We start from the raw sequence: 14750 nt of genomic DNA on the forward strand, positions 1-14750 counted from the left end.
AGTGTTCCATGAGCACTTGAGAAGAATGTGTATTCTGTTGTTTTTGGATGGAATGTCCTATAAATATCAATTAAGTCCATCTTGTGTAATGTATCATTTAAAGCTTGTGTTTCCTTATTTATTTTCATTTTGGATGATCTGTCCATTGGTGAAAGTGGGGTGTTAAAGTCCCCTACTATGATTGTGTTACTGTCGATTTCCCCTTTTATGGCTGTTAGTATTTGCCTTATGTATTGAGGTGCTCCTATGTTGGGTGCATAAATATTTACAATTGTTATATCTTCTTCATGGATCGATCCCTTGATCATTATATAGTGTCCTTCTTTGTCTCTTGTTATAGTTTTTACTTTAAAGTCTATTTTGTCTGATATGAGAATTGCTACTCCAGCTTTCTTCTGATTTCCATTTGCATGGAATATCTTTTTCCATCCCCTCACTTTCAGTCTGTATGTGTCCCTAGGTCTGAAGTGTGTCTCTTGTAGACAGCATATATATGGGTCTTGTTTTTGTATCCATTCAGCCAGTCTGTGTCTTTTGGTGGGAGCATTTAATCCATTTACATTTAAGGTAATTATCGATATGTATATTCCTCTTACCATTTACTTAATTGTTTCGGGGTTGTTCTTGTAGGTCTTTTCCTTCTCTTGTGTTTCTTGCCTAGAGAAGTTCCTTTAGCATTTGTTGTAAAGCTGGTTTGGTGGTGCTGAACTCTCTCAGGTTTTGCTTGTCTGTAAAGGTTTTAATTTCTCCATCAAATCTGAATGAGATCCTTGCTGGGTAGAGTAATCTTGGTTGTAGGTTTTTTTCCTTCATCACTTTAAATATGTCCTGCCACTCCCTTCTGGCTTGGAGAGTTTCTGCTGAAAGATCCGATGTTAACCTTATGGGGATTCCTTTGTGTGTTATTTGTTGTTTTTCCCTTGCTGCTTTTAATATGTTTTCTTTGTATTTAATTTTTGACAGTTTGATTATTATGTGTCTTGGCGTGTTTCTCCTTGGGTTTATCCTGTATGGGACTCTCTGTGCTTCCTGGACTTGATTGACTATTTCCTTTCCTATATTAGGGAAGTTTTCAACTATAATCTCTTCAAATATTTTCTCAGTCCCTTTCTTTTTCTCTTCTTCTTCGGGGACCCCTATAATTCGAATGTTGGTGCATTTAATGTTGTCCCAGAGGTCTCTGAGACTGTCCTCAGTTCTTTTCATCTTGGGAGGACTAGTGCCTATGTTCTGGTGGATGAGGCTGGATCTTGTCTTTCTGGTGGGCAGGTCCACATCTGGTGGTTTGTTTTGGGTTGTCGGTAGCCTTATTATGATTTTAGGCAGCCTCTCTGCTAATGGATGGGGCTGTAGTCCTGTCTTGCTGGTTGTTTGGCATAGGCTGTCCAGCACTGTAGGTTGCTGGTCGTTGAGTGAACCTGGGTCTTGGTGTTGAGATGGAGATCTCTGGGAGATTTTCACCGTTTGATATTATGTGGAGCTGGGAGGTCTCTTGTGGACCAGTGTCCTGAAGTTGGTTCTCCCACCTCAGAGACACAGCCCTGATGCCTGGCTGGGGCACCAAAAGCCTTTAATTGGGAGAAAATAAAAGGGAGAAAAAATAGAAAGGAAAGAAAGAAAGGAAGGAAGGATATTTCCACTATTTTATCTTCCAGGTCAGTTATCCGTTCTTCTGCCTCAGTTACTCTGCTGTTGATCTCTTCTCGAGTATTTTTAATTTCATTTATTGTGTTGTCCATCGTTGCTTGCTTCCTCTTTAGTTCTTCTAGGTCCTTGTTAAATGTTTCGTGCATTTTGTCTATTCTATTTCCAAGATTTTGGATCATCTTTACTATCATTATTCTGAATTCTTTTTCAGGTAGACTGCCCATTTCCTCTTCATTTGTTAGGTCTAGTGGGTTTTTACCTTGCTCCTTCATCTGCTGTGTTTTTTCTGTCTTTTCATTTTGTTTATCTTATTGTGTTTGGGGTCCCTTGTTCACAGGCTGCATGTTCGTAGTTCCCATTTTTTTGGTGTCTGTCCCAAGTGGCTAAGGTTGCTTCAGTGGGTTGAGTAGGTTTCCTGGCTGGGGGGACAAGTGCCTGTTTTCTGGTGGATGAGGCTGGATCTTGTCTTTCTTTTGGACAGGTCCACGTCTGGTGGTGTGTTTTGGGGTGTCTGCAGCCTTACTATGATTTTAGGCAGCCTCTCTGCTAATCCATGGGGCTGTGTTCCTGTCTTCTAGTTATTTGGCATAGGGTGTCCAGCACTGTAGCTTGCTGGTCGTTGAGTGAAGCTGGGTCTTGGTGTTTAGTTGGAGATGTCTGGGAGATTTTCACCATTTGATATTACATGGTGCTGGAAGATCTCTTGTGGACCAGTGTCCTGAAGTTGTTTCTCCCACCTCAGAGACACAGATCTGATGCCTTGATGGAGCACCAAGATCCTTTCATCCATACGGCTCAGAATAAAAGGGAGAAGAAATAGAAAGAACGTAAGAAAGGAAGAAAGAAAGAAAGAAAGAAAGAAAGAAGATAAAATAAAGTAGGGTAAAATAAAGTTATTAAAATAAAAAATAATTATTAAGAAGAAAAATTTTAAAAAGTAAAAAAAAGAAAAAGAAAAAAACAGGTCGGTCAGAACCCTAGGACAAATGGTGAAAGCAAAGCTATACAGACAAAATCTCACACAGCAGCACACACATACACACTCACTAAAAGAGAAAAAGGGGAAAGTAATAATATATCTTGCTCCCAAAGTCCACCTCCTCAACTTGGGATGATTCGCTGTCTATTCAGGTATTCCACAGATGCAGGTCATTTCAAGCTGATTGTGGAGCTTTAATTCACTGTTTCTGAGGCTGCTGGGAGAGACCTCCCCCTCTCCTCTTTGTTCGCAAAGCTCCTGGTGTTCAGCTTTGGACTTGGCCCCGCCTCTGCGCGCGTAGGTCGTCCGAGGGCGTCTGCTCTTCGCTCCAACAGGACGGGGTTAAAGGAGCAGCTGATTCGGGGGCTCTGGCTCACCAAGGCCGGGGGAGGGAGGGGCACGGATGCGGGGCGAGCCCGCGGCGGCAGAGGCCAGCGTGACGCTGCACCATCCCGATGCGCGCCGTGAGTTCTCCCAGGGAAGTTGTCCCTGTGTCACGGAGCCCTGGCAGTGGCGGGCTGCACAGGCTCCCGGGAGGGGAGGTGTGGATGGTGACCTGTGCTCGCACACAGGTTTCTTGGAGGCGGCAGCAGCAGCCCTAGCGTCCCACGCCCGTCTCTGGTGTCCGCGCCGACAGCCGCGGCTCGAGGTTTCTTGGAGGCAGCAGCAGCAGCCCTAGCGTCCCACGCCCGTCTCTGGTGTCCGCGCCGACAGCCGCGGCTCGCGCCCGTTTCTGGAGCTCCTTCACGCGGCACGCTTAATCCCCTCTCCTCTCGCACCAGGAAACGAAGAGGCAAGAAAAAGTCTCTTGCCTCTTCGGCAGCTCCAGACTTTTCCCGGACTCCCTCCCGGCTAGCCGTGGTGCACCAGCCCCTTCAGGGTGTGTTCACGCCGCCAACCCCAGTCCTCTTCCGGCTTCCGACCGAAGCCCAAGCCTCAGCTCCCAGCCCCCGCCCGTCCCGGCGGGTGAGCAGACAAGCCTCTCGGGCTGGTGAGTGCCGGTCGGCACCGATCCTCTGCGGGAATCTCTCCGCTTTGCCCTCCGCACACTGTTACTGCACTCTCTTCCGTGGTGCTGAAGCTTCCCCCTCTGCCACCCGCCCGTGAAGCCATTTTAACTTTTGATTGTAAATCTTTCAGTGGAAAACTCTGATGATCAAAATATCCATTCCTCAATGCTGGCGTGAGTCAACTGCTTGCACGAGTAAGCAGCTAGGGTGCTAGGCCTCCTTTATATTTGCCTAGTTTTTCACATTGGGGGAAAACGGATCAGATATTGTGAACAAGCTCAGAGGTATGTTAATAGGGAAACATTTTAGAGGTTTTATATATATATATATGTATATAAAATCTATTACACACATTTGTCACACAAGCATTTGTACATGTGCTTTTAGCAATAGACTTAAAGCAAGCAGTGTCATACATCACGAGCAGTTATACTCTGTGATAACTCTACTAGGTAATTTTCTTGTCCTCCTGAATATTAAGGCAAAAGTGTGCTTAACACAATAGCTTTAACAGAACTAGAATTTAATATCTATTGAAACATATTATTTTTCTCCCTAATTACCCTCATCTCCATCAAACACAGCCAAATCAGACTAATTTGTTTCCAAAATAAGTCCAGTCTATTGACCACATAGGCTCCTCCACACTGGCTTTGGTGGAACTCCTCAGGAGTCTCAGACTGAATTCCCACAAAGGCCTCTCAAGGCCAGGAAATCCATGCCAAAGGCCTGCCATCAGATTCTGCTTCAGTGGACTTCTCTTTTCTAGAGGTCTCCAAAATATAAAAATTCTTGCACATGCCAGGAGATAGTTTTTCCCATTCACTTGATAAGCCTCCTCAGAACCCAAGACTCTCCTATCTCTGGAGAGACCAGGCAGAGGTACTTTTCCTGCAATTAAAAAAAAAAAAATTTACAGATTTCGCCGCGGAACTGCATCAACCTCTTCTCCAGCTTTGCAGCAGCCTGAGCTTGAAAAGAGCTGCGAAGCCTAAAATGCGTGCGACTCACAGAACCAGAGTGCCACCTTTCTTCCAGATTTGGAATTGAAGCTTCCCGCGGCCACTGGCTGCCTTGCCTGCCGAGGCTTGTTCAATCCACAAGACTGCAAGGAAACAATTCCTTGACACTCAAATCATAAAGGAAGAGCTGCAAAGAGAGCAAGAAAATGTGTTTCCTTCTCTTTGGTCCCTGGGAAATTAAGTTCGTAACCTAATCTGATGTTAGGGAGTGTGGGCCGTAAACCCCATGTTTAATTAGTTCGCGCCTAGAGAGTCATTTTACACACTAGACATTTTAATTTACAACCTGCTGCATTGCAGCACTTTTCTAGGCCTTCAGCTATATAATAAGGTATTTTGCTAGCTGCTGAAGCTTTAAAAATATAGATACACTTAGTTCAGGTTTTTTCTTTCTTTTCCATTTTCAGTTGCAAATCAAACATGCAGTTACAGAAGCAGAGATTCAGAAATTGAAGACCAAGGTAAGCACCAATACATGATGTTTGAATTGTACTTTTTAAACTTCAGATGCTATGAATAAATTCAACCCGAGGGCTAAAGGAATTTGTTTCTCTGCATTTGAAAGAATACAAATGTGAGAGATTCATTTCCACTGTTAGCGGAAAAACCTGCCAGTGCATACTCTTAGGGGGTCAGCACCACCATACCCCTCAGTGAAAATAGCACAGTATTTTAAAATTACATATTTACATATTTGCACATATGTGGCCTGTTCCCTCTGAGCTTTCCTCAAAAAGTAAATGTTTATGTGGTGGTGTGATGAATTGGGAGATTGGGATTGACTTATATCCACTAATATGTATAAAATGGATAACTAATAAGAACCTGCTGTTTAAAAAAAAAAATTAAATTTTAAAAAAAGGTAAATGTTTATAATAGTTCAAGCCTCCAAATTACATTTTGACCACTAATTCCTTAAGCACAAGCCGTTATACTATATCTCTTTATCTTATCTTAAATAATTATTTATTTTTAACTTATTCATCAGAAATAATGTATGTTAACATAACACATTACTTATCTTTCATAGAGAAAACTTCCAATTTCTAGTAATTAAATATTATGAAACTTAATTAATATATGAATAATTTATTTTAGGTGCCAGGTGCTACCAGAAATCTTTAGACAAATTTAGTTCATGTTATTTAAATTTGTGGGGAAATACAGGTCTTGATAAAAGGAGTATGTATTTTTAATTTATATATGAAATAATACATAATTCAAAAGGGCACTTTTAATTGGTAGATTATAAGGTACTTGTAAGTTTCTTGAACAGTAGTTTTATCAAGTACATAATTTCAAAGATTTAAAAATATCTTTGAGTTACTTTAAAAACACAATAATCTTTATTTTTTATGGTTTTTTAAAAATTGAGACATAATTGCTCTCATACTACTAACAGTCCATTTCCCTGTTCACATTAGATACACTTGTTTTGGTTTTTCCATGTGTTTTAAATGGAGATGAATTAGCAAGGCTATTTTGGTTAAATGGTATTTTTAGCTAATAACTCTGCAGCTCTTTAGTCAAAACATGTCTATACATCATTCATGGTTTCAACCAAGCTCTGTGAATAATAAGTTTTAAATTAGTAGCGGTTGGTAAATAAACAACTCGAACACGAAACATTGCTTAATAAAAGATGCAGCAAATACCCAGTCCCGTTTTAAATTGCCATGTTTCTTGTCATAGAATGGAAGAATAGAAAATTTTTTTTTAGTTATTAGGTACAATCAGGGAAAAAGATTCACCTGGGATTGCAAGTGCTTTAACAAAGCTTATGTGTTAGATATTTAATCTATAGAAAATTCTATAAATTAGTATTATATTTTTTTCAATATTATATTGGCATATAATAGCCATAGATTAGCTTGTTTTACTATGACTCTTTATATCCAAGTTGATAATAGAATTCCTAATTTTGAAATGTTTTTGACTGCTTTTTACTTTGTAACCTGTTTTGCCAACGTGTTTAGTTTAAAATATACATAAAAACATATTTCCACTTTCCGAATGATTTTGGAATGTTTTAGATTTTGAAAATTGATAGTTCATAATGACTCTGCATCCTTTTGAACTTTAACGGAGGCATATGAAGTAGATGAAGCACTCGTTTAAAGGTTAGCTGGTTGTTGTGAATAAATGACCTTTGACCCCTTACCTGAGAGATCAGTCTTGAATTTCTGCAGAAATGAGGGATTTGGACCAGTGTGTTATCTGTTCCTAAGCTTCCCTGAAAGCAGAAACCACAAGAAGCTGCCTTTCTGTCCCATCAGAGAGATTTAAATTAATTCAGCAATCATTTATATTTTTACTCACACTGTCTTTTATACTTTTATTCAAATCGGGATTTATTAGGCTCTAGAAACTCAGAACAGTGTCAGCAAAATAATGAGCTACAAACTATGTTCATGTCAGTTGAAATAAAGGATGTGATAATATCATCAAAAGGGATAGAAACAAAGTAAAGATCACTTTTATCAGATTATTATGCCCAAGGAGCTGTTCCAAGCGTGCTGATGTGTTATATCACAGTTCCGATTAAAGATAACATAATTTAGTCTTAGAGGGGTTTAAAGGCCAATAATGGCAGAGCCTGGAATTCAAATCTAAACTGCATGACTCCACGGTCCCCCTCTTACCCATTAGGCCATACTGTGTGCTTCTGCCCCTCTCTCCTTCCCAGCTTGCCTCTCTCCACTCCGTTTTTAGTTAACTTTTTATTTACAATTATATGTTAAAAAAGGAAAACTCTAAAAGAAAACGTGTTGAAGTTCATTGGATAGAATCAAACTCTAAAGCACTTTTTCCTGCTCAGAGAATTTCATACACCACATAGTGTGATGGAAAGATCATGGGAGTTGGAATCAGATCCATGTTTTGTCATTTATCAGATGTGTGACCTTGTACAAACATTTTCACTTTTCAAGGCTTCCATTTTGTAATCTATGTAATAATGAAAATAATACTTGCTCTTCTCATCTCAGTGTGTTTGATGATTTGAGTATATGTAACAATGGAATTTAAAATACACTATAAAATTATGGGGATTTTTGCTACAGAAGTACCCAGATAATGCTTGCTTTGATATTTGCTTTGTCCAGCTGCAAGCAGCAGAAAATGAGAAAGTGAGGTGGGAACTAGAAAAAACCCAACTCCAGCAGAATATAGAAGAGAATAAAGAAAGAATGTTGAAGTTGGAGAGCTACTGGATTGAGGCTCAAACCTTATGCCACACGGTGAACGAGCACCTCAAAGAGACTCAAAGCCAGTATCAAGCCTTGGAAAAGAAGTACAACAAGGCAAAGAAACTGATCAAGGATTTTCAACAAAAGTAAGCAGCTTCTAATGACTAAAGAATAGTTGTGTGCATCTAAAGAAGGTTTATATCCAGTAATTTCATAATATCTAGTGGAAAAGAAAAGGTGACCTCAGAGTCATGCCCCTAAGGAGCATAGTTAATGCATAAATAGACATTAAGTTTTAGAAATCTCTTGCATCATTTCTCATATACGATTATATTTTTTCTTCTATAATTTTTTGGCAATCTCCTTTTTTGTTGTTGTTGTTAATCATTAATAGTAACTGTTAAACCATATGAACCTATCCTTTTTCAAACATCTGTGATTTAGAAGCAAGAAGCCCAGCTGAAGTCATGCAGAATGACTATTGGATAAACTACGTACAAAGCAGCAACTGGGGCCTTGATGAGGCTGCTTCTATGTCTATTCTTAGAATCAGTTAACTCAGAGTTTTCCCACTACAGATAGTGTAAATATTGACTAGCAAGACCTCCTGCCCTGCCAGTTTCCTTCTTTTAGCTGTTGAGAGAATCACAAGGGCCTGGTTCACTGCAGTAAGAGACCATCACCACACTCTGCTTTTAAATTTCAGCCACTATTTCTGAGCTAATGCTGCTTTTGCTTATATCTGTTGAATCTTGGTGTAATTTCAGGGAGACTGACCAGGGAGATTTTTACAGATTTTTTTCAACATTTACTTCTGGCTAGCTAGAATAATAGAAAGTAGCACCAGTATCTCTTCTGGTCTTCTATGTCAAGCCTTAAAAGCTAAGCATATATGTAAGAGTCACCATAACTGTTATTTCCTATCGTGGAAATAATGTTTTTAATGTTTAAAAGATATTGCTATAAAAAAGTGTATTGAAAAGGGGGGAATTGTTCTTATGACCATGAGTTCAGTACATCACTATTTTAACTCTTTTTGCCAAAAATATACCTAACTATTTCATGCAATAATTTTATAACAAATTCTACCAAATTTGCATATTGCATTCCAGACTCTCAAAATGGAGGTATTTCTCCTTCTCCCCATATTATCCTCAGGTATGTAGTGACAGCTCCCCCTCAGAGTTTCTGACCCAACAACCCCTCTACTGTCATTTATAGGAAGCAATCTTATTATAATTATCTTTTTAAAACTCTTACCATCCAGTTCCATCAGTTTACTAGGTAAATGACTTTATAAATGTGGAATTATATCTACTCGACATGTAATTATCTCCACTAAATTATCCAACGTGGGTCATTAGTTCAGTAGCTTCTATCTAAATATGAACAGATGCTCTAGAGTCAGGAGCTACAGATGAAAATCTTAGTAAGCAGAATCAAAGCATTTTTCTTTACTTTGTAATCCATTAAAACATTTTATTTGCTTTCATTACTAGATACCTTTGCTCTGTGATTGAGTTTTGTTTATTTAAGCAGCTGTCTAGTTATTTATTTCACTGTGCAGTTCATTGCTTCTGATAAGAATTTTTACGTTTCCTCATTTATTGAATGTTTGATGCAATGAGATCTATTATTTTCTTCTTAAGAGAACTTGATTTCATCAAAAGACACGAAGCAGAAAGAAAGAAAATAGAAGATTTGGAAAAAGCTCATCTTGTGGAAGTTCAAGGCCTGCAAGTACGGGTGAGTTATATGCTCAAAGCCACTGAGTAATAGGGTAGCCAGACAAAACTGTAATTTGAAAAGATACGTGTACCCCCATGTTCATAGCAGCACTATTTACAATAGCCAAGACGTGGAAACAACCTAAATGTCCATTGACCGATGAATGGATAAAGAAGATGTGGTACATGTATACAATGGACTATTAGTCATTAAAAAGAATGACATAATAGAGATTATCACCCTAAGTGAAGTAAGTCAGAAAGAGAAAGACAAATACCATATGATATCACTTACATGTGGAATCTAAAATACAACACAAATGAACATATCTATGAAACGAAAAAAGACTTACAGACATAGAAAACAGACTTGTGGTTGCCAAAGGGGCAGGAGGGTTGAGGAGGGAAGGGCTAGGGGTTTGGGATTAGCAGAAGCAAACTATGATATCTAGGTTGGATGAACAGCAAGGTCTTACGGGGAACTATGTTCAATATCCTGTGGTAAACCATAATGGAAAAGAATTTGAAACGAATATATATATGTATAACTGAGTCACTTTGCTATCCAGCAGAAATTAAACACAACGTTGTAAATCAACTGTATTTTAATAAAAATTTTTAAAAAAGAATAATAGGGTAGTTTTGCCTAGTGCTTGGAGAGAAGTGCTGATTTAGGGTTTCATGAATGGATATATTTTTTCTCTCTTAGATTAGAGATTTGGAAGCTGAGGTGTTCAGGCTACTGAAGCAAAATGGGACTCAAGTTAACAATAACAACAACATCTTTGAGAGAAGAACATCTCTTAGTGAGGTCTCTAAAGGAGATACCTTGGAGAACTTGGATGTCAAGCAGACATCTTGTCAAGATGGCCTAAGTCAAGGTTTGTTTAACCTAACCATAAAAAATGTTTTTAATGACTGTAAAATTTGGCCTTACATTCTTCCTTTTTTAACTCAGAGATTTAAAAGTTGAAAAAGCCTTCCTGCTGTGGGAAAGAAGAAAGGGCTTATCAAAATAGGAACTTATAATTTTTCTCTCATCTTATCAAAAGTAAATCTTTGATGTAAAGAAATAACAAAATTCCAACTCGGACAAGTCAGATATTATTTTTAAACCACCATAAAATTAATAAGCTTAATAAACTGCCTTAAATTGATAGCTCGTCCCATATAGGGTGAGTTACACTACTTAAGTATTAATGAGTAAGGCTTAAAATGAGTGATTTTTAAGTCCCTAGAAAGAAGATCTTTTTCATAACATCAGAAGGCTGACTTCTAGCACTTGGAATTCACTGAGTTAAGAAGTTCTGTGTAGTTTTCTGCTTTTACCGCGATGTCCTGTGTATATGTCTCATTCTTTCCTGTCAGAGACCAGATCAGACCAGAACACGGGAAGCATTTTGTATTGTGAATGGCTGTCTTCTTTCATACACCAACCATAAATAAATCACTTTTTTGCTTCCCTCACACACGCCCGTGCATAGACTGTGTGTATAAGAATGTGTATGAATGCTTTAATACATATAGTGTATTTATAAATTAGAGAATGTATAAGAATTTATACGGATAAATGCACAGGCGGACATAAAACTTTTTATTTCATCTTTTAAAATAGGCACCTAGTAGACCTTAGAAAAAGTGAAAATAAAAGAATGTCATGTGGCAGCATTGTCATGAAGGGACTGACAACTCACAGGCTGTGGTTTGACATGCAGTAAAACTGTGATCACTAATGAGCTGTTTAATTCTTTGATGCTCTTTCGCACATATTAAAATATCTCCAATGAGATTTTCCTGATAAACTAGTGTTTATATCATATCATTAACTTTCAGAACTAAACTCTTAGCCGTTGAAAGTGAAAAGTATTGGAAATTTTCAATTAAAAGTAAAGTGGTATTTAGAGATTTGCATGTGGTCACTAAGTTTATATCCCTGTGTTTTCCCTTACTAAGACATAATCTGTAAATAATGCCTCCCAGGCAGTTAAAGAAGAGTATTTAGCACCAGCATTACCACTAACTGAAGAGGTGTGTGACTTTAGGAAGGTCATTCAACTTCTCTGGCTTGGCTTTTTACTATGTATAATATCAAAATGGCAACACTTCTTTCTTCTCCACCCTAAAGGGTGTTTGAGGTGAAAAAAAAATTTTATTAGACCTTTTATGGAGTTACAATTTTTATATCTGGAACTCGATAAGATTGTTTTCTTAAAAAAGTCAGGGGCTTCCCTGGTGGCGCAGTGGTTGAGAGTCCGCCTGCCGATGCAGGGGACACGGGTTCGTGCCAGCGTCCGGGAAGATCCCACGTGCTGCAGAGCGGCTGGGCCCGTGAGCCATGGCCCCTGAGGCTGCGCCTCCGGAGCCTGTGCTCCGCAACGGGAGAGGCCACAACAGTGAGAGGCCCGCATACCGCAAAAAAAAAAAAAAAGTCAGAAATCAAATCAATGTGTTTTTTTCACCTTTTTGAATATTTTAATTCTTCAAATTCATCATAGTTTATAATAAATATATATTGCTGCTATGCCATACACAAAGTATGATCAGTAACCAGTACCTTTCCAGAGTCTAATTCATTTCTGTTCATTTCTTTTAGTTCAGAAATCTATATCTTGTCAAACATACAATTAATGGTATTTATTAAATTATATGACTACAGAAGTTCAACAAACTATACTATAAACATGCTGATTTGGATCAAAACCTTACATTTCTTCTGAACCCTTTTTCTTTTATTCTACACCCTTCATTTTACCACATAATTACCAGTTTCCCTAGCAACACTGTCGGTTCACGGTGAGATGCAGAGACTACTAATTCTTCCTGAAACCAATCCATGCTTGTGCAGTAGAGGTAGAATCAGTCATCTCAGACATTAGTAGCATACATATCAAGCGGTACTCTTCCAGTTTTGCTGCCGAAGACAGTCAGTGATAAATCTCCTTGAATTTCAATTGCTTGATCACATAAACTAAAATGGCTTGGTCAGTAGCTAGATAGGAATGCTCTGGAAAGCACTTTTCTAAATTGATCCTTTGCTTCTGTTGCTAGGGAACGCTGAAGTCCTAGAGGTTCAGAAAAGGAAGTAAAGCAGCGGACCAAACACAGGCCATTTGGTATTTAATGATCACCCTCCCCCCAACACACACCTTTTTGCAACAGGATGGGTACAGTGGTTGAAGTCGGTTCTGCTAGTCTGTGCCGTTGAGGTGCAGTGCTTTACCTCCCCACCTCCTGTAGACTGTCCAGTTCTGATTTGTTTTCCAAGCACTGGAGTGTTTTATTGATAGGATGAGTGGTTTAGCATCTTTTTGGGTCTGAGGCAGCTCAGTGAAGCAAAAGGATTATCAATTATATGTCAGTGAAAAGCTATGTTAGAATGAAATGTGAAAGAAAAGGAAGGAGAGAGTGAAGGAGGCAGAAAGGTAAGAGGAGGAAAGGAAGAGCATGTAAGCAGCTGCTTCTTCACAAGAACTCATGTTCTTCTAGGAACGAGAGTCCCAGCTGGGGATGGATTAATTATGTGACTCTCAATATTAAATTATTGTACATTTTTAGGGTGATAAAACCGTTTTTCAAACCATGCAAAAATTTGCCACAGTTAAATTTATATCCAAACATCATATATATGGTTCTTTCTATAAACTAAGCCTACTCAAGTATCTCATTAAAATGTTGACAGATTGGGAATTCCTTGGAGGTCCAGTGGTTAGGACTCTACGCTCTCACTGCTGAGGGCCCCGGGTTCAATCCCTGGTCGGGAAACTAAGATCCCACAAGCCACGCCGCACGCCCCAAAAAAAAAAAAAAAAATGTTGGTAGATTATATATACAAATATATTATTTAACACGTTCTGATACTTTTTTCTTAAAATCCATAAAGCGAATATAACAATTTTTTTTTTTCACCAAGAGATGAAACAAACTCTAAATCCCTTCTGGTTTACACCAGTATGCTGGTCAGATATTAGTTTACATGTGTTCCAGGATGTGAAAAATGACAGTTTTGTCCCACTGCCGTGTTTCATATTTATAATTTCTTAGTGTCTGAGTAATGCTGGTCTGTATGAGAGTTCTCTACCTCGTATCCAAAGGCCCCGAAGTGACTAGAAATGTCTGTGGCCACTCAGATATTCAAGTCAGGATTAGAAAAAGAGCAGAAAACAGGCATGTTAGGGAGATCTTGGTAGGAAAAAGGGTTGTAGTCGTAGTTTGATTAACTTCTCTAAAAAACTCACTTAAATACCATGCTCTTCCTGAGGCAGGTTAAGGGTTTGGTATGAAACAAATAGATGATATAAACATTTTAAGAGATGAGAGGGAGTTTGAAGAAGAGAAAAAAGTGAATAAAATTAGAATAATTTTTTTCCTGATTCATAGACCTTATGTTAAAAGTGGGACCTTATGTTAAAAGTGTGTCATAGGGTATTCTTGGAGTAAAAGTCGTCTTTGGATGCCAGAAGAAGAGCTTATACTTAATTCTGTAAGCATTGTGACCCATTAACAGTTTTGTTTTTTCTCAGAAATTAAAAACTCTTTTAATGGAAAAAGATAACATTTGCAAAGTCAGCAATAGTGATAACAAAAAATACTTTAACACAATATTGTAAATCAACCATACTTCACTTAAAAAAATTATTCCTGGGAACTGATGTAGTGTTTCTATGGGCCAGGCAGTGTTTTAAGTTACAGCAATTCATGTAATCCTCACAACAACCCTAAGAAGTAGTATTGCTGTCACCCCATTTTACAGATCAGGAAACTGCAGATGGAGAAATTAAACCATCTGTCCAAGGTCACTCAATGAGCAAGAGGCAGAACCAGGAGCTGGACTCATCCAGCTCCACAGCCCATTTTCTTAACTACTCAACTGAACCGTACTGGTTTTCTGGAGTCTGCTGCTTCTCCTAGACAACTGATGGGAACTCTTTGCCCCCAGAAAAGGCTGAAACATAGGAAGTCAGGAAATCCAAAGCCGTACCATTTAATAGTTTTGAGGCATAACAGGAACTGGGTCACTGCTAGGTTTGTAAGTGTTATTCAAGGATCCCTTTGAAGTTTGGTCATTACTACCAAATGCTTCTTTTATTTCACACCCATCTACTCAGCCAGTGGGGCACTGATTAGATAACACTGCAAGTTATCTTCTCCAAAGTATGAACATGGGAGATGATATATAA

At 38.6% G+C, this 14750-nt stretch overlaps 1 protein-coding gene across 8 annotated transcripts in view; it reads left to right on the top strand.

The window, feature by feature from the left end:
• The window catches only part of PPP1R9A (protein phosphatase 1 regulatory subunit 9A), a 324716-nt gene that overhangs the window by 257275 nt on the left and 52691 nt on the right, over positions 1 to 14750 (top strand). For all 8 annotated transcript variants that reach the window (XM_028490016.1, XM_028490017.1, XM_028490020.1 and 5 more), the window contains 4 exons: positions 5066 to 5119; positions 7763 to 7992; positions 9496 to 9592; positions 10283 to 10454. In XM_028490016.1, the coding sequence (XP_028345817.1) occupies positions 5066 to 5119; positions 7763 to 7992; positions 9496 to 9592; positions 10283 to 10454 (553 nt within the window). The remainder of the gene's footprint in view (positions 1 to 5065; positions 5120 to 7762; positions 7993 to 9495; positions 9593 to 10282; positions 10455 to 14750) is intronic.

The sequence above is a fragment of the Physeter macrocephalus genome, chromosome 5, assembly GCF_002837175.3.
Source record: "Physeter macrocephalus isolate SW-GA chromosome 5, ASM283717v5, whole genome shotgun sequence".
Classification (NCBI taxonomy): domain Eukaryota; kingdom Metazoa; phylum Chordata; class Mammalia; order Artiodactyla; family Physeteridae; genus Physeter; species Physeter macrocephalus.